This window comes from Amblyraja radiata, chromosome 34 (genome assembly GCF_010909765.2).
Source record: "Amblyraja radiata isolate CabotCenter1 chromosome 34, sAmbRad1.1.pri, whole genome shotgun sequence".
NCBI classification, from domain to species: Eukaryota; Metazoa; Chordata; class Chondrichthyes; order Rajiformes; family Rajidae; genus Amblyraja; species Amblyraja radiata.
The window spans coordinates 20,680,023-20,703,760 of NC_045989.1; the positions used below are offsets into that span (position 1 = coordinate 20,680,023).

General features: G+C 45.8%; 1 protein-coding gene across 15 annotated transcripts in view; it reads right to left on the reverse strand.

Annotated features, from left to right (window-relative positions):
* Positions 1 to 23,738, reverse strand: part of myo5a (myosin VA) — a 132,432-nt gene that overhangs the window by 2,912 nt on the left and 105,782 nt on the right. For 4 of the 15 annotated variants that reach the window (XM_033050429.1, XM_033050426.1, XM_033050428.1 and 1 more), the window contains 10 exons: positions 20,939 to 21,016; positions 18,510 to 18,708; positions 14,126 to 14,200; positions 12,629 to 12,722; positions 11,474 to 11,620; positions 9,229 to 9,383; positions 6,372 to 6,461; positions 4,362 to 4,512; positions 3,344 to 3,626; positions 1,004 to 1,178 (listed from right to left, as the gene is read on the reverse strand). In XM_033050429.1, the coding sequence (XP_032906320.1) occupies positions 1,004 to 1,178; positions 3,344 to 3,626; positions 4,362 to 4,512; positions 6,372 to 6,461; positions 9,229 to 9,383; positions 11,474 to 11,620; positions 12,629 to 12,722; positions 14,126 to 14,200; positions 18,510 to 18,708; positions 20,939 to 21,016 (1,447 nt within the window). The remainder of the gene's footprint in view (positions 1 to 1,003; positions 1,179 to 3,343; positions 3,627 to 4,361; positions 4,513 to 6,371; positions 6,462 to 9,228; positions 9,384 to 11,473; positions 11,621 to 12,628; positions 12,723 to 14,125; positions 14,201 to 18,509; positions 18,709 to 20,938; positions 21,017 to 23,738) is intronic. The other 11 variants (XM_033050433.1, XM_033050440.1, XM_033050431.1 and 8 more) reach the window with 3 other exon arrangements.

The window sequence follows — 23,738 nt, forward strand, 5'->3', positions numbered from 1 at the left end:
TGTGGACTTCGTAGATGCACTATGGACTTTGGTCAGTTTAACATCTTTATTCATAAGTTGTTGGAGCAGAATTAAGGCATTCAGCCCATATGGATAGGACATGTTTTGGAGGGATATGGACCAGACGCTGTCAGGTGGGACTAGTGTAGCTGGGACATGTTGGCCGATGTGGGCAAGTTGGGCCGAAGGGCCTGTTTCCACACTGTATCACTAAATCTATTCTACCATTCAATCATGGCTGATCTATCTCTACCGCTAAACTCCATTCTCCTGCCTCCTCCCCATAACCCCTGACATGTACTAATCAAGAATCTATCAATCTCCACCATTGACTTGGTTTCCACAGCCTTCTGAAGCAATGAATTCCACAGATTCACCACCCACTGACTAAAAAAATTCCTCCTCATCTGCTTTCTAAAGGTACGTCCTTTTATTCTGAGGCTTATGGCCTCTGGTCCTAGACTCTCCCACCAGTGGAAACATCCTCTCCATATCCACTCTATCCAGGGCTTTCACTGTTCAGTAAGTTTAAGACAGGTCCTCCCCTCATCGTTCTAAACTCCAGCGAGTAGAGGCCCAGTGCCTTCAAACATTCATCATATGTTAACCCAATCATTCCTGGGATCATTCTCATAAGCCTCGTCTGGACCCTCTCCAACGCCACTACACCCTTCCTCCGATATGGGGCCCAAAACTGCTCAGGATGCTCTTTTAAATAATTTTCCCCTGAACGGAATGAATGAAGAGGTTCTGGGGTCAGAGGGACCAGTCCAGGTAAGGATAACATATGAAGGAAGGAACTGCAGATGCTGGTTTACACTGAAGATAGACACAAAATTCTGGAGTAACTCAGCGGGTCAGGCAGCATCTCTGGAGAGAAGGAATGGGTGACGTCTCAGGTCAATTCTCGACCTGAAACGTCACCCATTCCTTCTCTCCAGAGATGCTGCCAGGCCCGCTGAGTTACTCCAGCATTTTGTGTCCTTATTTGTTAGTGGCTTACCTGGGCAGTAGTGATAGCGTTGCACATTGAACAGATAGCTTCTGCATCTTCATCCATCTTCTTCTTCACCTGCAGCAGCTGGGCGGCCTGGATTAAAGGCTCCAGTGTTTCCTTGGCACCACTGGTCTGCAGGTTCTTGTCCCTCAGCCACTCCTCCAGTTGGCTCACGTTGTATCTGGACAACCAGGAAAAACAGGTCAGGATCGGTTGCCAATGCAAGTTAGCAATTTGGAGACAAAATTAGTTTTTTATTAAGACAGGCCACAAAACTGCAAAACTGGTTCATGGCAACTTAAAACTTCAGACTGGAGCTAATTTAGAAATCTTCTGTGGTTTGTTAAGAGGGTGAAAGAGGTTTCAGTTGAATTTCAGTTTAGTTTATTGCCACATGTACCGAGGTACAGCGAAAAGCTTTTGTTGTGTGCTAACCAAACAGCAAGACAATACATGATTACAATCGAGTCATTTACAGTGTATAGAAACATGATTTGGGAATAACGTTTAGTGCAAGGTAAAGACTATCAAGGACAATGTTCAAGATGATACAGATATACAAGATGTTGGTGAGCCTGCACTCGGAGTATTGTGCTCAGTTTTGGTCTCCATGCTGTAGGAAAGATTCCATTAAGTTGGAAAGAGAGCAGAGAAGATTTACAAGGATGTTGTCGGGACTGGAAGGCCTGAGCTATAAGGAGGGTTGGGCAAGCTAGGACTTTAGTCCTTGGAGAACAGGTGTCAGGGATTATGGGGAGAAGGCAGAATGGGGTTGTGAGGGAAAGATACATCAGCCACATTTGAGTGGTGGAGTAGACATGATGGGCCAAATGGCCTATCTGCTTCTGGAACTAATGAGCTGATGAAGAACGATGGGATTGGGAAAGCAGCTGAGAAAGTATCTTGATTAGTTAGGCAGGTGGGCTGAGAAATGGCTAATGGAGTGTAATTCAGATAAGTGCAAGATGAGACATTTTGGGAAGTCAAACCCGGGTAGGACGTTCACAGTGACTGGTCGAGCCCTGGGTCGTGGTGTAGAACTGAGGGATCTAGGAGTGCAAGTACATAGTTCCCTAAAATTGGTGCGTAGATAGATATTGCAGTGAGGAAGACTTTTGGGCTGCTGGCCTTCAGAGAATTGAGAACACAAGTCGGTTCTGTCTACTGCTTAGTTAGCCATTAAGACGTTACAGGCAAGTTAGCAATTTTGAGACAAAACTAGTTTGCCATTAAAATACGTCACAAAACTGCAAAACAGCTGATGGAACTGTGAATTTTCAGACTGGAACTAACTTAGAAATCTTTTGTGGTATGTTATATGAGGGGAAGAGAGATGGGGTTGGGAGGACATTTCATCTTAAGGTAAAAGCCATCAAGATGTTGGCGAGACTGCACTCAGAGTATTGTGCTCTCTTTCAGTCTCCACACTGTAGGAAAGATGCCATTAAGCTGGAAAGAGAGCAGAGAAGATTTATGAGGATGTTGCCAGGATTCAAAGATGTGAGGTATAGGGAGAGGGCTTTATTCCTTGGAGAGTAGGAGTCTGAGGGATGATCGTATAGAGGTGTACAAAATCACGAGGGGAATAGATAGCGTCAATAGAAAAGGGGAATCAAGAATTAAGGATTTGGGTTTAAGGTAAGATTTAAAAGGAACCTGAGGGGAAACTTTTTTTTTTATACAGAGGGTGGTGGGTATATGGAACGAGCTGCCAGGGGAGTTGGTTGAGGCAGGCACTGTCACAATATTTAAAAGGCATTTGGACCGTATATAGATAGGAAAGGTTTAGAGGGTAGACAAAAATGCGGGAGATACTCAGCGGGTGAGGCAGCATTCTTTGGTGCGAAGGAATAGGTGAGGTTTCAGGTTGAGACTCTTGTTCAGAAGGAATAGGTGACGTTTTGGGTCGAGACCCTTGTTCAGACTGATGTGGGGTGGGGTGGGGGGGGGGGGGCGGGAAGAAGAAAAGAAGAGGTGGACACAGTGGGCTGTGGGGGAGCTGGGAATGGGAAGGGGAGGAGGGAGAAAGCAAGGACTACCTGAAATTGGAGGTCAATGTTCATACTGCTGGGGTGTAAACTACCCAAGTGAAATATGAGGTGCTGCTCCTCCAATTTGCAGTGGGACTCACTCTGGCCAGGGAGGAGGCCCAGAACAGAAAGGTTAGATTCGGAATGGGAGGGGGAGTTGAAGTGCTGAGCACTTCAACTCTTAAGTTCTTAAACAAAGGTTTAGAGGGATATGGGCCAAATACTGGGATGACTAGTGTAGATAGGGTATCTTGGTTGGCATGGACAAGTTGGGCCGAATGGCCTGTTTCCATGTTGTACGACTCTAATGACTCACCTGATTTGCATTCCTTTGCTCCAGGAACACATATCCTTGCGGAGCAGCAGGTTATTCAGGGTGACCGCGCCAATGATGTAGAATATCTGCTTGACGATTTGCTTGATGAGTTCAGGGTCCATGCCATGCTGGCACATGATTGAATGGAAGTTATTGAGCTGACGAACGATGGAGTCCAGAGTGTACGTCCCTTCATCTGCAACACTGGAGGTCCTCTTTCGCAGACCCGTGGGTTTCTGTCCCGACACTCCCTGGATAGTCTCGTGTTCCAACATACCTGAAACTATTTGTGACACGAGACTGTTAGTAACGAGGCTTTTCATTCCAATTTGCCCTTTGCAGAGATATAATGGAGGTTGATACAAACAGTGGCGCAGCCGTTAAAGCTGCTGCCGCACAGCGCCAGAGTCCCAGGTTCGATCCTGACTTTGGGTGCTGTTTGTGCGGAGTTTGCACGTTCTCCCTGTGATCGATCGCACGGGTTTCCTCCGGGTGCTCCGGTTTCTTCCCACGTCCCAAAGACGTGCGGGTTTGTAGGTTAATTGGGCCTAGTGTGTAGAGTGGACGCAAAAGTGGAATAACACAGATCTAGTGTGAACGGGTGATCGATGGTCGGTGTGGACTCGGTGGGCCGAATGACCTGCTTCCATGCCTTCTGTGACAGTTGCCCTGCTTAAAACTAAATAACTTAAATGTGTCCTTGTCCATTCAATTTCACCCTGTACACTAACACTACCATACATACGAGGGCCAATTTAACATTTTACCAAAGCCAATGGCTGTATATCTTCGGAGTGTGGGGGGGGGGGAACTGGAGCACCTGGAGAAAACTCATGCAGTCACAAGGAGAACGTACAAACTCCGTACAGACAGCACCCATAGGCAGGATCGAACCCAGGTCTCTGGTGCTGAGAGGCAGCAACTCTACCGCTGTGCCACTGGGCCGCCAAACACTGGTAAGAATATTTGTACTTAAAACTCATTTTCACTTTCTTGTCTCTAAACTGCATCGACTTACCAATCATTGGCTGTAGAGCATTCTCCAACACCTTGGTAAGCTGCTGGTAGATCTGAATTGCGAGATCACTTATGACCTGCCGGTATTCAGCAAGGTCAAAATTCCTCAAGCAATGGTCATTCTGTCGTGGAGTATTGTGTTTCATGAAGGCCTAAATATTATGGAAAATACATCATTGTTAGTCAATTCTCATGACCACAGATTCTGCCTTGCATTGACAATAGATTCTTCACCCCACTATTCAACTCACCCAGAAAATAGAAAACCATGCCACAGACTTTAAACAGTGGCATTGAAGTTATCCATCAATAAAAGAAAAAAATATATATTTTAACATGAACGTTATTTTAAAAGGCATTTGGATCTGGTGTTCATTGACAATTTTTAACTCGTCTGTGTAAAATTCCACAAGTCACATTGTAGAAGGTGGAGGATCCCTTGGGAGACTGCATCTGGAGTATTGTGTGCAGTTTTGGTCTCCTAGTTTGAGGAAGGATATTCTTGCTATTGAGGGAGTGCAGCGTAGGTTCATCAGGTTAATTCCTGGGATGGCGAGACTGACACATGATGAAAGAATGGATCGACTGGGCTTATTATTCACTGGAATTTAGAAGGATGAGAGGAGATCTTACAGAAACATATAAAATTCTTAAGGGACTGGACAGGCTAGATGCAGGAAAAATGTTCCCGATGTTTGGGGAATCCAGAACCAGGGGTCACAGTTTAAGAATAAGGGGCAGGCCATTTAGAACTGAAATGAGGAAAAACTTTTTCACCCAGAGAGTTGTGAATCTGTGGAATTCTCTGCCACAGAAGGTAGTGGAGGCCAATTCACTGGATGTTTTCAAGAGAGAGTTAGATTTCACTCTTAGGGCTAACGGAATCAAGGGATAGGAGGAGAAAGCAGGAACCGGGTACTGATTCTGGATGTTCAAAAGGGAACTGCAGATGCTGGAATATCGAAGGTACACAAAATTGCTGGGGAAACTCAGCGGGTGCAGCAGCATCTATGGAGCGAAGGAAATAGGCGACGTTTCGGGCCGAAACCCTTCTTCAGACTGGTTCTGGATGATCAGCCATGATCATATTGAATGGTGGTGCTGGCTTGAAGGGCCGAATGGCCTATTGCTGCACCTATTTTCTATGTTTCTAAGATCCATAGGATTAACTCTTTATTCACATTAACTGGTTGTTGTCAACAGGATAAAGTGAATAATCAAGTAATGTAATGGATCTTCTAACTTCTACAATCTGGGAACATCCAAATTTATCCACTAAATGATTCGACAGTTTACAGGTAACTAAAATGTGTTTAAGAAGTAACGGCAGATGCTGGAAAAACAAAGGTAGACAAAAGTGCTGGAGAAACTCAGCCGGTGCAGCAGCATCTATGGAGCGAAGGAAATAGGCAACGTTTCGGGCCGTCTGAAGAAGGGTTTCGGCCCGAATAGTTGCCCATTTCCTTCGCCCCATAAATACTGTTGCACCCGCCGAGTTTCTCCAGCACATTTGTCTAACTAAAATGTGTGCTTATTAATGCCCATGGTTGAATATAATCCATCTGATCAAACATTAATTCCCAACAGTTTGTCAGGAATTAAGAACCAATCCTTACACAGTATGAAATCTTACACCAATTTGCCCTCGAAATGAAGAACTGCAGTTGCTGGATAATACACAAAAGGACACAAAGTGCTGGAGTCAGCAGGTCAAGCAGCATCCATGGAGAACATGGATAGGTAACGTTTCAGGTTGGGACCCGTCTTCAGACTGATTTATCTTATATCGTCTGAAGATGGGTCTCGACCTGAAACGCCATCCATTCCTTCACTCCAGAGATGCTGCCTATCCCGCTGAGTTACTCCAGCATCTTGTGTCTATTTTCTAATATTGCTCATACTTATTTTAAGCAAGATGATTCAACGGCAGTCAGAGCATTTAAGTAAACCCTGAGTAATTGTGTATTTATTAGATACTTTTCCACAACTGATTGTACAAATCGCAACGTACCTCTTCACCACTATATTGCTTCAGACAGTGCAAGAACCGTGACGTGTTGGACAACCAGAACGACACAATTTCAAAATCATCACTTCGTTTCTGCAATGAAAGGCGAGGAGAAAAAACGAGAACATCAGAAAAACATATTAAAGTCAGCGTGAAGATTTTTTTCTTGTGAAAATATCTTTCGGGAGAGATGCTCTCACTCTAACAACTGTTCGGTTTACTTATTCAATGTGTCAAGAGAGTCAAGGGCCAAGAGTGTTACATTGTCAAATGTACCAACAACAGAAATAATGAAACAAGCTAAATACATCCGGAAAGGCAAAAAAAAAAGCACAAATTAGTCAAATAATCAAAAACATTTAATGTTAATGTTCATAATACTACTGCAAAAAAAAAAAAAACCTCCTTTGTGCAACTACAGATAGTCCACAGAAGATCATAGTTGTTGAGGTTAGTGTTGTACAGTTGTTAATAGTTGACTGTTGCTGGGACGAGGCTGTTCTTGAACCTGGAGGTCACGGTTTTCAAGCAGTCCTGAACTACTTCATTGGAGACCCTCAGACTATCTTGGATGGGACTTTACTGGCTTTCTCTTACAACAAACATTATTCTCATTATTCCCTTTATCGTGTATCATATCGCGGAGCACCAAGGCAAATTCCTTGTATGTGGATACTTGGCCAATAAACTTACTTACTTACTTTTCCGTACACTGTGGACGGCTCGATTGTAATCGTGTATTGTCTTTCCGTTGACTGGTTAGCACGCAACAAAAGCTTTTCACTGTATCTTGGTACACGTGACAATAAACTAAACTCAAACGCAAATGTTTTTCCAAATGCAAGCTGCATTGTCTTGCATTCATCCCTTCGTGAAGTGTTATTTATCTTGGGTTTAAAATAAAGTCAATAATCTTTGTTCACATTTATTGAACAAACTATAGCCCAGATCCCACTGAATCCAACAAATGGGACAAATGCAAAATCCGACACACACACACACACATTTTTCAATCTGGCCCACCTGTTGGATAAACATCAAATCCCACAAGTTTCATGTTACACATCGATTATTTACCATCTACCTCTCGCTCTGGTGCATCATTGCTTGAAAGGATCTTATAAAAGTTAGCTCGTTCAACAGATAAACAACAATGAGAGCAGATCACCAAACCCTGACCTCGGCTGTTGTCTGTGTGGAGTTTGCGCGCTCTCCCCGCGACTGCGTGCGTTTTCTCTGGGTGACATAGAGACAGTCGTACAGCGTGGAAACAGGGCCGTCGGCCCAACTTGCCCACGCCGACCAACATGTCCCATCTAGTCCCACCCCCTGCCTGCATTTGGCCGATATCCTTCTAAACCAGTCCTAACCATGTACCTGTCGAAATGCCTTTTAAATGACACAACATTACCTGCCTCACCTACCTCCTCTGGAATCCATTCCACATACCCACCACCCTTTGTGTGTAAAAGTTGCACCTTAGGTCCCTATTACATCTTTCCCCCCTCACCTTAAATCTATGTCAAGTGGTTCTTAATTTCCCCAACTCTGGATAAAATACTCTGTATTTACCCTATCTAGTCCTCTCACGATCTTATACATCTCTATAAGATCACCCCTCATCCTCTTCCGCTTCAAGAGATCAAGCTCTAACCTGCTCAACCTCTCCCGATAGCTCAGGCCCTCGAGTCCTGACAACATCCTCATGAATCCTCTCTGCACTCTTTCCAGCTTAGAGGGTGCTCCAGTTTCCCCCCACATCAAAAGATGTGCAGGTTTGTAGACCTCTGCAAATTGCCCCTTGTGTGTAGGGAGTGGATGAGAAAGTGGGACAGCATAGAATTCGGTGGGCCGAAGGGCTTCTTCCGTGTTGTATCTCTCAGAGTTTTAGTTTTTAGTTTTAGGGATACAGAGTGGAAACAGGCCCTTTGGCCCACCGAATCCATGCCCACCAGCGGCCCCCATATACTGGTTCTCTCCTACACACTGGGGACAATTTACACAAGCCAATTCACCTACAAAGCTGCATGACGTTGGAATGCGGGTAGAAACCGGAGCACCCGGGGAAAACCCACATGGTCACGGGGAAAACGTGCTAACTCCGTGCAGACTTACACCCGTAGTCAAGATCGAACCCGGATCTCTGGCACTGTGAGGCAGCAACTCTTCCACTGCTCCATTGTGCCGCCCTTAAAAAAAAAATCAATCCCCATCCTGGCAAGAAGTCACCCTCTCTGATTCCGGAAGGTTTATCAATAGGTTAAGTAGATCATTGAACCAATTTAGGCCAATGTGTAAATGTTCTTGTAAGGAGCTCTAGTGAGACCACACCTGGAGTATTGTGTGCAGTTTTGGTCCCCTAATTTGAGGAAGGACATTCTTGCTATTGAGGGAGTGCAGCGTAGGTTTACAAGGTTAATATGCTGAGAGAATGGAACGGCTGGGCTTGTACACTCTGGAGTTTAGAAGGATGAGAGGGTATCTCATTGAAGCATATAGGATTGTTAAGGGCTTGGACACGCTAGAGGCAGGAAACATGTTCCAGATGTTGGGGGAGTCCAGAACCAGGGGCCACAGTTTAGGAGTAAGGAGACGAGGAAACACTTTTTCTCACAGAGAGTGGTGAGTCTGTGGAATTCTCTGCCTCAGAGGGCGGTGGAGGCAGGTTCTCTGGATGCTTTCAAGACAGAGCTAGATAGGGCTCTGAAAAATAGCGGAGTCAGAGGATATGGGGAGAAGGCAGGAACGGGGTACTGATTGGGGATGATCAGCCATGATCACATTGAATGGCGGTGCTGGCTCGAAGGGCCGAATGGCCTACTCCTGCACCTATTGTCTATTGTCTATTGAGCCGTCATACCTTGAGGATCTTCTTGATGCCATTGATGGTTGACGTCAGCAAAGACCGCACTCTTTGGTCGTCGTTGATGTAGTCAGCGTGGCGTACGCACATAAACAAGATGTAAGCCGGCAGTCCAGGGATCAAGTTGACAGCTACGCCACGAGGCTTCAGTTCTGTGGTTTGAAGGGAGTACATATCAATAAATGGACACATTTATCTGTTTTGTAGTAAATGCCTACTATTTTCTGCGTGCTTAAGCAAAGCAAGAATTTCATTGTCCTATACAGGGACACATGACAATAAACTCACTTGAAGTTGAACTTGATTTCAGAAATGTGGTATAAAAAAATCAAACAAGCCTATTTGGTTTGTTTGTGGAGTTTTGGTCGCATGATTACACGAAGGATATGAGGCTTTGTTTTAGTTTAGTTTGAGACACAACGCAGATGCTGTCTGACCCACCAAGTTCCTCCAGCAATTTGTTTTCTGCTTCCAGCTATATTCCTTCCTCTGGCTTCACAATTTCCACCTCTCCTATCCTTACTCACACTTTGTGTCTTTTCATCTCTGGCTTTCGTCCAACCATCTGCCTATCAAACTCCCCCCTCCCCCACATGTATCCACCTATCACTCTCCCATTTAAGAAAGAACTGCAAATGTTGGTAAAATCAAAGGTAGACAAAAAAACACTGGAGAAACTCAGCGGGTGAGGCAGCATCTATGGAGAGAAGGAATAGGCGACGTTTCGGGTCGAGAGTCTCGACCCGAAACGTCGCCTATTCCTTCTCTCCATAGATGCTGCCTCACCCGCTGAGTTTCTCCAGCATTTTTTATCACTCCCCTGACTTTGACCTGCTCCCACCTCGCTCCCAGCTTTCTTTTCCCCCCAAATCCACCCCCCACCCCACACCGCAATCAGTCCTGACCCGAAACCTCACCTATCCATGTTCTCCAGGGATGGTGTCTGACCTGCTGAGTTATTCCAGCGTTTTGTGTCTTATTTCCCAATGTAGATCTGGGTCAGCGATACCCAAGTGTTTGGGCTCGCAAGGGTCATAGAATCAGAGAGGTCTAGCCTTTCTGCCCATCACAGATGTGCTGACTATCAACCATCTATTTACACTGATCTCACGTTTTATTCTCCCCAAAGTTTATTTAACATCCCCCCCAGATTTTATCACGCACCTACACGCTGGGGGAAATTCGCAATGGCCAGTTAACCCACCAACCTTCACGTCTCTGGGTTGTGGAAGGGGGTGTCTGGAATTAAGGGCCTGTCCCACCTGCCGATTTTTTTCGCCGACTGCCGGCGTCATATCAGTGTCGCCAAAAGATTTTGAACATTTCAAAATCCAGCGGCGACAAAAAAAATGTTGCGACACGTGAAAAAACACGTCAAATGTCATCACGCCACGTCAACGCCGCAAATTTTTCGGTGACCTGTTACGTCAGTCAATGATGCCAGCAGTCGCCGAAAAAATTGCCAAGTGGGACAGGCCCATAGGACAGAGGAGCAGAATTAGGCCAATAACCTACCTGACCTCCCGGTGGCTCAGCACTTCAACTCCTACTCCCATTCCCAATCCGACCTCTCTGTCCTGGGTCTCCTCCATTGCCAGAGTGAGCAACAGCGGAAATTGGAGGAACAGCACCTCATATTCCGTCTGGGGACCTTGTGTCCTTATGGCATTAACATTGAATTCTCCCAATTTGGCTAGCCCTTGCTGTCTCCTCCCCTTCCTTAACCATCTAGCTGTCTCCTCCCACCCTCCCATCCGCCCGCCCTCGGGCTCCTCCTCCTCCTCCCCTTTTCCTTCTTTCTTTCCCCACCCCCCATCAGTCTGAAGAAGGGTTTCGGCCCGAAACGTCGCCTATTTCCTTCGCTCCATAGATGCTGCTGCACCCGCTGAGTTTCCCCAGCAATTTTGTGTACCAGCAGAATTAGGCCATTTGGCTCATCGAATCCTCTCCACCATTCGATCATGGCTGATCTATCTTTCCCTCTCAACCCCATTTTTCCTGCCTTCTCCCCATCACCCTTACTAATCAAGAACCTATTCAGGAGTTCAGGGGAGGGGAGTGGGGAGGGCAAATGGGTGGGGGGTGGGCTGTTGGGTGTTCTTGGGAAGAAAGGGGGGGGGGGGGGAGGGGAAGGGGGCTGTTTGTGGATCAGTTCCCTAAAATTGGAGAACTCAGTGTTCATTTGGGTTGGGTTGCAAGCCGCCCAAGCGGAATAGGAGGTGGTGTTTAAGTGTATACTTGCCGAGGATGAGGTTCTTAATCAGCTTCAGCTCATCATCCTTCTTGTACTCCAACATTCCCTGGAAATCTTTTTCTTTCCGTGGGATATTCACCGGACGGATGGGTTCATCGGCGAGCTGGGCAGGAGAGACGTTCTCGGTCTGGCCCACTGTGGCACAAGGAGAGATGGTGAATGGACAGAATGTCCCGTGACTCACTGATTATAGAGCCCAGGTCCTGCATCGTACCATCAATGCTCTATCAGTCACCTTGTAACAAGGTGCATCAGAAATAAACGCTGTGTGTGTGTGTGTGTGTGCGTACCTCCGTCAGGTGGTCTTCAGCAGTTCAAGAAACTGCGACTTTGATCAAAATCAAACATTGTGTTCTCGTCGCAACTTCTCACAAATCTAAAACATTTTAAATCCACACATACGCCACCAAGTTATTTTAGTGAACATGCCAACTGGTGGAACAGCAAGTGGGAAGCTCGTACTGTTTCAGTGGTGTCATTAATTGAGACTCATAGATTCCTACAGCACAGAAACAGACACTTTGATCTCACGTACATGCTGGCCAGGATGTCCCATCTAAGCTAAGCTTGTCCCATTTGCCTGCATTTGGCCCAGATCCCACCAAACTATTCCTATCCTTGTACCTGTTCAAATTGTTTTTTTAAATGCTGTTGTAACTGCCTCAACCATCTGCTCTGGCAGCACCTTCCATATACTCACCAACCTGTGTGTGAAAATGTTGTCCCTCAGGTTCCTATTAAATCTTTTCCCTCTCACCTTAAACCTATGCTCTCTTGTTCTTGATTCCCCATATCCCCCGACTACACTATTTTTAAGAGCCCTATCTAGCTCTCTCTTGAAAGCATCCAGAGAACCGGCCTCCACCGCCCTCTGAGGCAGAGAATTCCACAGACTCACCACTCTCTGTGAGGAAAAGTGTTTCCTTGTCTCCGTTCTAAATGGCTTACTCCTTATTCTTAAACTGTGACCCCTGGTTCTGGACTCCCCCAACATCGGGAACATGTTTCCTGCCTCTAGTGTGTCCAAACCCTTAACAATTTACTCATCAAGGTTACAGAAACTGCTCTAAGAAACAGCAGTAAAATCTCACACTTCACTGATAAGCATTTAGAGATGAGTTTATTTCATCTCAGAGAACATACCTTCCAGTTCACCGATTTTCTTTGCGAATACTTTAAGCTGCTTTTTCAGCTTCCGGACAGTCTTATCCTGCTTTTCCAGCTGTTCCATGAGATCCTGTGGTGCGGGGCAGAGAGAACCAGACAGAGAATACTGAATAAAGTTGTCCACTGGCGTGACGTCACTGCACACACAAACTGCGGACACGCAAGATCATCGCGACAGCACGACCAAAGCAGAGTGTAGACGGCTGACATTAAACGGTTAGCAACACACCAGCAGAAATCCCAGTGTAGCAGCAATTAATGCAATTTTCACGGAGGTACAAACAAGGGTGACAGGACAATTATTAATCTGCTCGCTAAGCATAAGGGTGGTCCCTCTAATTCTCTCAGTCCAGGCCGTTTTGGATGGTACAGCTCTTTAGTTTAGAGATACAGCATGGAAACAGGCCCTTCGGCCCACCAAGGCCATGCTGACCGTCGATCACCCGCTCACACTAGTTCTATGTTATCCCATCGCATCCGTTCCCCCAACACTAGGGGCAATTTACAGAGGGCCAATTGACCTACAAACCTGCACGTCGATGGAAACCGGAGCACCCGGAGGAAACCCACGAGGACACAGGGAGATCGAGCAGACTACATACGGACAGCACCCGAGTTTGATCCCGAATCGAGTCTCTGGCACTGCAAGGCAGCAGCTCTAACCAGTGTGTCACTCACTCTGCTGTCCTTGGGGGCACAGGTTTAGGAAGGCAACCAGTGCAAACAACCTGCCTTTTCCATCTCCATCTCCCAGTTTAAGAGGATTAAGGCTTGGTATGTTAGCCATGTTTGGACATATTGTGAGTCCAAAATGTGTGGTGTGCATCTGGTCACCTGATGGTTGCCATGGTGTCCATCCAATGACCTGAAGGTTGCCATGGTGTACATCCAATGACCTGAAGGTTGCCATGGTGTCCATCCAATGACCTGATGGTTGCCATGGTGTACATCTAGTAACCTGGATGGTTGTTATTCTGGACATCAATTGACCTAGGAGATTCCTACAAAGACTTCCTGTCTTCCAGCCTGAAGGTTGAATGGTGATGAACACAACCCATTGCACGAGTCGTGTACATGTATTCTCAGGAGATGGTGATGTGTACATGAGTACACATTTTCTCCACATTGTGCGATTTGCTTCATATTAGAATGGACTATAGCTGCCTAGCTACTGAATACATTTTAACAGGGTTAGCATAATTGCCAAGAGAAAATCACTTTCTAAAGCTTTATTCTTAATAAACGACATAATTCGACAGAGATCCAGTTAACAACATTAGGAATAAATTGCTGTGTTAAAATTGATTGCCACAAAACAGCGAGGCGATTTGCAGGAACATTACAGAGGAGAAGAAAACATGGATATTTCTTCATGGGTGCAAAGGCAAGTCATTCTTCTGTTAGTATTCCAGAGTGGAGAAATAGTGGAAAGAGTACAATTGAGGCAGAGCATCAGTGCTTTGATCTACGTACAATGATTCGTTTGTACAGCGATATCCTGTAGAACTGATACTTCATGGGGTCGTCTGCATATAACTCCTCATAATACTGCAAAAATAGTGGTGAAATTGGTGCCGTTACCCACACGGTTTCAACGTTATGCCAGCATTGAGGGGAAATAGTCAGCAGTTTTTTAACAAGAGTTTATTTACTGCAGTTACCATTAACCTGAGTGCATTTCCTTTCGAATGCAAGCCTGCTGAAAATTTACCATGATTTTAAGACACAAAATGCTGGAGTAACTCAGGCAGCATCTCTAGAGAGAAGGGATCGGTGACGTTTTGGGTCGAGACCCTTCTTCAGACTGAGAGTTAATTTGGTAGAGTGATAACATTCATATCTGGGAAAAATTAATACGTTGAAGGGTAATACATTGTATTAATTTAAATTTACCATATTGCTCTATTCTTCATTTCAAGACTGGATTTGTCCTGAGATCTAATCAGGTTACCGGAGTTTTATATAGCTTGCAATCCTAATTTGGTCATGTACAACCCTACTTGAGAATGATCCCAGGAATGACTGGCTTAACATACGATGAGCGTTTGAAGGCCCTGGGCCTGTACTCTCTGGAGTTTAGAAGTATGATGGGGGGGGGGGGGGGGGACCCACAATAAAACCTACCGAATAGTGAAAGGCCTGGATAGAGTGTATGTGGAGAGGATGTTTCCACTAGTGAGAGAGTCTAGGACCAGAGGCCATAGAATAAAAGGACATATCTTTAGTGAGGATTTGTGAAGGAATTTCTTTCATCAGAGGATTGTAAATCTGTGGAATTCATTGCCACAGAAGGCTGTGGATGCCGCCAATGGCTATTTTTAAGGCAGAGATTGACAGATTCGTGATTAGTGTGGGTGTCAGGGGTTATGGGGCAGAAGCAGTAGAATGAGGTTGAAAGGGAAAGATAAATGAGCCATGATTGAATGGCGGAGTAGACTCGATGGGCCGAATGGACTAATTCTGCTCCATCGAACTAATGAACCTATTGAGGGACAAATTGCATTGTGGATGATCAACTAAGCTGCTGGAGCTGTCAGAAGATTAAAAATGGCATGGATGAACTGTTAGACTTGGGGCGCTGTGTGCAGTTCTGGCCACCCAGCTAATGGAAGGATGTCATTAGGTTGCAAAGGGTGCAGCCGAAATTCACCAGGATATTACCTGGGCTTGCAGGCTCAGGTTACAGGGTGAGAATTGACAGGCTGACACAGGAGCAAAGTAGGTTGAGGGGTGACCTTATTGAGGTGTACAAGATCGTGAGGGGCGCAGATAAAGGGAACACTCGCAGTCTTCCCCCCCCCCCCCCTCCGAGGATAGAGGATTCAAAAACTAGGCTTAAGGTGAGAGGGGAGAGAGATATAAGGGGAACCTCTGGGACAACAGTTTCACTCAGAGGGTAGTCTGTATCTGGATTGAGCTGTCAGAGGAAGTTATAGAGTTGGGCCTCCACTCGCTGGATACAATTATGACTTTTAAAAATACATTTGGACAGATGTTTTAGTGGGCAAAGGGTTTAGTGGGCTCTTGGCCAAATGGAACCAGCCCAATATGCCAACTTGGTTGGCCAGTTATTAATCCTCTGCTCCATTTCACCCAATCCTGCTCTAACATGGTGACCATTCCCACCAGTCACACGCACCCACACCCTTGTCGCTGGCACCACGTACCGCTACACCAGAACCCCGTGTCACACCAGAAAATGCCTATTTTGGGGAACTAGTTAATGATAACAAATTGAATCAGTTTCATTATTGAATAAGGATGGATTAAATTGAAGCAGATGCTTGTAGTTAAGCATCAATTATATTAATTTGTTCCAAGAAAAAAATTGACAATTAATTTGTTGGAAGCCACAATGTCAACTTTCTACTCCGCTCCCATGCAAACACGAGGCCCAGTTGCCAACTGACCCTAAACATTGCATATCAATGACCTCCTCAGATGCTGCCTGAGCCGCTGAGTTACTCCAGCACTTAGCTTTACTCAAGATTCCAGCATCTGCAGTTCCTTGCGTCTCCAACTTATTTTTGTTCCCTAAATGTGTAGGAAGGAACTGCAGATGCTGGTTTACACCCAAGATAGATACAAAATGCTGGAGTAACGCCGTGGGACAGGCAGCATCTCTGGAGAGAAGCAATAGGTGATGTTTCGGGTCGAGGCCGTCCCGACCAGAAACGTCGCCCGTTCCTTCTCTCCAGAGATGCTGCTTGTCCCGCTCAGTTTTGTATCTATTTTTGTTTACTTCCTGCTTACTTTCCAGATAATGCACTGAATGTCTATGGTGGGGAAGAGAGTGTGATGAGAAGGCAGCTGATTGACTCGTTTTGCAATCAGTGAGTGTAATTTTATTTTAAACATTTTTGGGCCTAACGGACGCAACCCTTTCCTTCTCCTTCCAGTGCTCCTGGAGGCAAACAAAAAAATTGGGATCGGGAAATGCGCAGAGTTAACGTTGGAGTAATTGCGAGAAGAATTTCCTAATTAACCTGACTATGGTGCACAAGAGCATGAGGGACATTAATAAGGTGAACACTCACAGCCTTCCCCCCCCCCCCCCCCCCCCCCCCCCCCCACATGGTAGAGGATTCTAAAACTAGAGGGTACAGGCTTAAGGTGAGAGGGGAGAGATTTAAGAGGAACCTCAGGGAAAACCTTTCTCACTTAGAGGGTAGTTAGTATCTGGAATGAGCTGCCAGGGGAAGATAAATGAAGCAAATACAATTAAGATTTTTTTAAAGACTTTTGAACAGATATATGGATAGGAAGGGTTTAGAGGGCAATGGGCCAAATGCAGGCAAATGGAACAAGCCCAATATGCCAACTTGGTCGGCATGGACAATGTGGGCCAAAGCGCCATGATCTATAACAGATTTTATTCTCAATGTGTACTGATTTTATTCTACATATAATATACCCGGTAAATGTGCCAGTTTAGACAAGTTATTTATCGTGCTTTGTTCATTTGTTCCAGGGATGCTTTCACACAATCCAAATGAAGAGGAACTTTGGCCAACGGATTGTCACAGAATGAGGACAACTCCATCTCAGGCCAGAGAGAAAGCTTGCAGAAATAGCAAAGATCCCACAACCAAAGTAACCAACAATGAAATTTGCAAACATGCTTCGCTCTTCATTAATTAATTGCCTACACAATTCTAAAGCAAAATCACATCATGATGGACAACTAAAAGATACTTCACACTCTATGCATAATGTTAAATGATTTAAAATGATTCCCCAAAGTATAATAAAATCCCCAACAAACACACATAACTTGCAGAGAAGGTCTTCTTAATACAAGGAAATTGTTGCGAAGTAAATTCTCAAATCTAACTCCATCATTGATATGAAACACATTGGAATGATTGATAGATCAAGCTACCCCAATAATTTGCTTGTAGATTCAAAGGTTTGTGTAGATTTGTTTCGTTTGGAGATGCAGCGCGGAAACAGGCCCTTCGGCCCATCGTGTCCGCACCGACCAGCGATCCCCACACGCTAACACTATCCTACACCAGGAACAATTTTTACATTCACATCAAGGACAATTTACACCGAAGGTCTTCGATAGATTGGTCAATTTACATGAAGGCCAATCTATCGAAGACCTTCTTGGTCACCAGTGATGCCACTTTCAGGAAGTTATGTACCTGTACTCCTAAACCCCTCTGCTCTACGACACTCCCCATGGCCTTTCCATATTGGTGCATGCAGTCACAAAAATAAGCACTGTGTGGGAGCAATATGCAAGTTTTGTAGGCTGTGGGCTGGATATGTAGAGTGGTGTCAAAAAGGCATGTCGCTGTGTACGCTGTGGTTTACACTAGGATTGCCAATTTTCTCACTCCCAAATATGGGACAAAAGGTCAAAATAAGGGACAAATTCCCAAGGCAATTCGATGACCGACTCGGGCATGGCTGGGTGAACGGTGAGTTGGCCCGGGTGCTGGACTGCACACAAAGCCCAGCCGGCGCGCGACATCGCGCGCGAAGTCCGGCACCCCCATCCAACTCATGAACCGATGATCGGCCATGAGAAGGAGGGGTGGTGGTGGTGTTGGCGATAATCGAAGGTCCGAAGGTCGGACAGCTGGCCGGGCTGCCGACCGACGGGGCCACGGGCGAGGTGCTGCTGCTGCACTCCATGGGCTGCACTACGTCGGGACGGGTGAGGCAGGGCCGGACGCGACGCTCCGACCCGACAGTCACCTCGACCCAAGTAGTAGCAGTCAAATACGGGACAAGGGCGATCCCGTATGGCACAAACCAATATACGGGATGTCCCGGCTAATATGGGACAGTTGGCAACCTTAGTGTACACTGTAAGCACTGCTGGTCCAGGCAGGGTAACTCTTACCAGGTTCTCGTTGGTGAGTCTGGTGATTTCATGCTGCAGGCTCGCCTCGATGCGAGCCTCGGGCGGAAGCTGCAGGTTCTGAGCCAACAGCTGCTGCTGCCGATTTATCTCCTCCTTCAAGTTCTGCACCTCCCCGCGCAGAATCTCCAGCTCGTTCTCGTAAACCTTCTTCTGGCCTTGGAGCTGAGACTCCAGCAACCTGGAGCGGCAAGAGGGGGAACACAGAGAGAGGGTTGAAGAGTAACCGTGACCTTCCAAACCAGCTGAGCCAAAGCAGGCACAAAGAACTGCAGATGCTGGTTTACCAAAAAAGACACAGAGTACTGGAGGAACTCAGCCGGTCAGGCAGCATCTCTGGAGAACATGGACAGAATAAGATTAGGGTCGGGAGTCTTCTTCAGTTTTGGGTTGGAACCCTTCTTCAGACTGAAGAAAGGCCCCGACCCAAGATATTCTCCAGAGATGTTGTCTGACCTGCTAAGTAACTCCAGCACTTGTTTTTTTTTGTTGAAATAGCTAAAGCAGAGCTTGCAGCTTTGAACACTAATTGTACAGTCCTCAGGGTGAAAACGAAAGGGCGTTATCTTTTAAACCCTTCAAAGTGGTACGGGCAAATGGAAGAACGAAATGATGACTTCTTTGAAACATTTTTTTTCACGCTTTATAATTTTAACAGCAGCTAAATGATGTACTTTAACAATGATTTACGAGCATTTATCATTTAACAATGATGGCTTTAGTGACTTCAATTTCAAAATTTGGGATTGGAAGTAACACTTTGAGAAGGTTTAAGTGTGAAAAGCAGAAATGTGACATGAACAGTAACAGCTTCACAAAACAAGTTGAAGACATAATAATTAGGCATCGGATTTAGTTTGCTTAAAAGAATCATTAACATAGCAATGACGACGTATTATTCCCGCATCTCCAAAACCACGCTCAGCAACTACAGAAGCCCAGGCAAGGAACGTGTTTAGTAGGTATTTTCTCTTTCAAGGAAATTGAATGGTCTATCAGCCATCTTTAACATCGATATCTGACCCTCGTTTAGATTACAGGTTACGTACACCCGGATTAGAACACAGGCACAGAGGAATTTGTTAGTGATCAGTGGCCAGTTTCAAGGCCCAGCATTGAATCTTTCATCCCCCTCAATCCATACGCTCTTATGAGTTGCTGTGAAACGTATGTGTTGGCCTCAGGACCACTGGACAGCTGTCTGAGCAGGAATACTAATAAAGCAGAGTTGTTCTGGGGGCTGAGATGGATCCGAAGCAGAATTAAATTGATCGCGTTTCACAGGGAGCCACTGATCTTAGTCACACTTCAATAGAAACATAGAAAATAGGTGCAGGAGTAGGCCATTCGGCCCATCGAGCCAGCAATTCATATGAACATGAATTGGCCTCCACTGCCTCCTGTGGCGGAGAATTCCACAGATTCACAACTCTCTGGATGAAAAAGTCGTTCCTCATCTCAGTCCAAAATGGCCTACCTCTAATTCTTAAATTGTGACCCCTGGTTCTGGACTCCCCCAACATTGGGAAAATTTTTCCTGCATCTCGCCTGTCCAATCACTGAAGAATTTTACACATTTGGATAAGATCTCCTCTCATCCAATAAAGAACAGACGGGCCAAGACAGTCCTTCTCCCTGCCCTCCTCCCCAGTAAAGGTCAGTTAAGCAGCTCCACAGTTTACAGCGATGGTATCCCACTTGGGATCACACTGTCCCAAGCTTACAAATGGGTTATTTGGGAACCACCATGCCAGAGGTCATCTGTTGCCAGCCCTAATTGGTCCTGGTCTTTCATGCTTCTAATTTCTTCCCCCCCCCCCCCCCCCCCCCCTCCACCTCCCCCTTAGAATCGGTCTGAAGAAGGGTCCTGACCCGAAACATCGCCTATCCATGTTCTCCAGCAGCTCACAACCATCCTCTTAAGCCGATCATTTTATAAACAGTGATGCACAGCTATTGTTAAAGAGAATTACTTTGTCGTCAGGCAGCAAAGATGCATTAGGAAGCAGCAGACATAAAAACATTTGGTTAGAATTGGCAGCACAATTTAACTAAGTTTCCGGCCTAAGCCTTGTTAACACAGCAAGCCTGACTCCAGGTACGAGGCCTAGTTAACACAGCAAGCCTGACTCCAGGTACGAGGCCTAGTTAACACAGCAAGCCTGACTCCAGGTACGAGGCCTAGTTAACACAGCAAGCCTGACTCCAGGTACGAGGCCTAGTTAACACAGCAAGCCTGACTCCAGGTACGAGGCCTAGTTAACACAGCAAGCTTGATTCCAGGTATGAGTGGCTGAGAGCTGTTCACATTACCAACGTGCCAAAGCGTACTTCTGTGCAGAGAAAGGGCCCTGGTTAGTACAAACAATGAGCGGGACTATAAAGGCCCTGGGGATAATGGTGGTGGTAACCTGTTGGCTTGCTTTAACCCTTCATAAACAATCCAAAGCTCTCCATCCTCATTCAGTAACCGGCAGTCCTGTGATGGTCTTCAATGGGAACAAAACATGCAAACAAAAAATGATGGAACAAATGAAATGTTAATAACAATTATGGTGACAAACAAGATGGAGACATATAAGGGATAACCAAAACTGCACTATTAAATCATTAACTAATTATCGATACCATTTATTATTTATTTTACATTTCACTCTGTTTTTAAAGGCTGCCCATTAATGCGCTGTCAACAGCAACTCCCATATACGTGGCATAACATAAAAATTGTCAACATGCTTCTGAGTTAAGTGAGACAAAGCCGGCATCGATCCAATGCAAGGTGGTCAGAGACGAGGGCAAAGAGTTTAGTGCTCAAGGAAAGAGTGGAGCGTAGAAAGGCAAGAGGAATTAAGAAGACCATTTCAGAGACTGGGGCCAAGAGGGAAGACAAACCATTAAAAGTGCCCTCACTGGCAAACACAATTTGCATTAAGGAGTTACAAGAAACAGCAGATGCGGGAACCTTCAGCAAAACATAAAGTGCTGGAAGAACTCAGCGGGTCAGGCAGCATCTGTGGAAGAAAATGGACAGACAATATCTCAGGTTGGGACCCTTCTTCAGACTTCTTCTGAAAAAGGGTCCCAACTTGAAACGCTACCCTCGATGAGCCACATGCCGAAAATGCAGCTCTGAATCTTACTGTGTAGCAGGGAGGGTGGGAGAGAGGATCGCAAATCCTCTACAAATTCATCAAACAAAATCACTCGCTAATTCAGCTAAACTATGGCCATGAACACGAGTTTGAGTTTAGTCACGTGTACCAAGGTACAGTGAAAAGCCTTTGTTGCGTGCTGACCAGTCAGCGGAAAGACAAGACATGATGACAATTGAGCCATTCACAGTGTACAGATACACGAGAAAGGGAAGAGTGTGAATAACTTTTAGTACAAGATAAAGTCCAGCAAAGTCCGATCAAAGATGGTCCTAGGGGCTCTGATAAGGTAGACAGTGGGTCAGGACTGCTCGCTAGTTGTTGGTAAGATGATAACAATGCAGCAGTCAATATTAATGTATTATAAACATCTCTGAAGTCAGTGTTCTTCCAAAGTAGGTCATCAGTTCATTACACTGCCCTTAAAAAATCACTAATCCATCATCAAAAAGAATACAGTTTATTGTTTTACAATACAGGCCATTTCTGACCCATTTCTGCAGAGCTTTTTTCTGAGCTAGGCTGTCTAATGTAAAACAGGGCAGTGTCTGCAGTTTAGACTCATTCACAATGCCCTCCCTGCCACCCTACACAAGCTCCCCCTCAATAAAGAAGGAAGATTCTCATTTAATTCTTATTTCATTCTCCCGAAACCTTTGATTCCAAGGAACTGCAGATGCAGGTTTACACACAAAAAAAAAAGACAAAGTGATGGAGGAATTCAGCGACCCTTCCAAAGACAGATTGTGCTAACTATTTTAACTCCCCTTCCCATTCTCACACTGAAGTTTATGTCCTGGGCTTCCTCCATTGCCAGAGTGAGGCCACACACAAACAAGAGGAACAGCACCTCATATTCCTCATTTGGCCAGCTTACAACTCAATGGGATATACATTTAATTCTCTAAATTTAGGTAACTAACCAAACCGTCTCACCCCCAATCTCTTCCATGGGGCCACATCTACCGCGCACCCATTTCTCTCCTTCCCTTTCCCTTCCATCTGTATTCCTTCCTCCAGCTTCACAATTCACAGCTCTTCAATCCATATCTCATACCTTCTGCCTTTTCATCTCTGGCCTTTGTCCAACCTTCTTCCGATCAACCACCCCCCTGTCCTTTATCCACATCAGTTGCCACTTCCCCTTCTTTCACCATCAGCCCAGGGGCACCTCAAGGCTGTGTGTTCAGCCCCCTGCTCTACTCACTCTATACCTATAGCCGGACATAGTTCCAACTTCATCTTTAAGTCTGCCAACGTCACCACCGATGTTGGACGAATTGCAGATAGTGATGAGTCATGAGTACAGAAGGTGACTGAGCGAATGGTGCCAGAACACAACCTTGTTCTCAACATCAGTAAGACCTAGGATCTGATTGTTGGCGTTAGAAGAGGGAAGCAGAGGATGCATGAACCTGTCTTCATCGAAGGGGTCAGTGGTGGAGAGAGTCAACAGCTTCCAGTTCCTGGGCGTGGATATCTCCAAAGTTCTGGAGATATTCTGGACCCAGCACATCGATGCTATCATAAAGAAACCCCATCTGCTTCCTGAGAAGATTGAGGGGATTCGATAATTCGATAAATACTCTCTTGAACTTCTATAGGTGTACAGCAGAGCGTAGGGATTGGTTTTATCATGACCTCCTTTGGCAATTTGAGTACCCAGGGTCGAAGGAGATGACAAAACATGGTGGACACTGCCCGGTCTATCATGGGTACTGACCTCCCCACCATCGAAAAGATCTGCAGGAGACGCATCCTTAACATATGACACGGTGGCACAGCGATAGAGTTGCTGCCTTACAGCGCTCGAGATCCGGGTTCGATCCCGACTGCGGCTGCTGCCTGTATGGAGTTTGTACTTTCTCCCTGTGTCCTGCGTGGGTTTTCTCCGGGATCACCGGTTTTCTCCCACACTCCAAAGACACACAGGTTTGTGGGTTCACTGACTTGGCAGAATTGTAAATTGTCCCTAGTGTGTGTAGGATAGTATAAGTGTGCGGGGATTGCTGGCTGGCGCCGACTCGGTGGGCCGAAGGGCCTGTTTCTGCGCCGCATC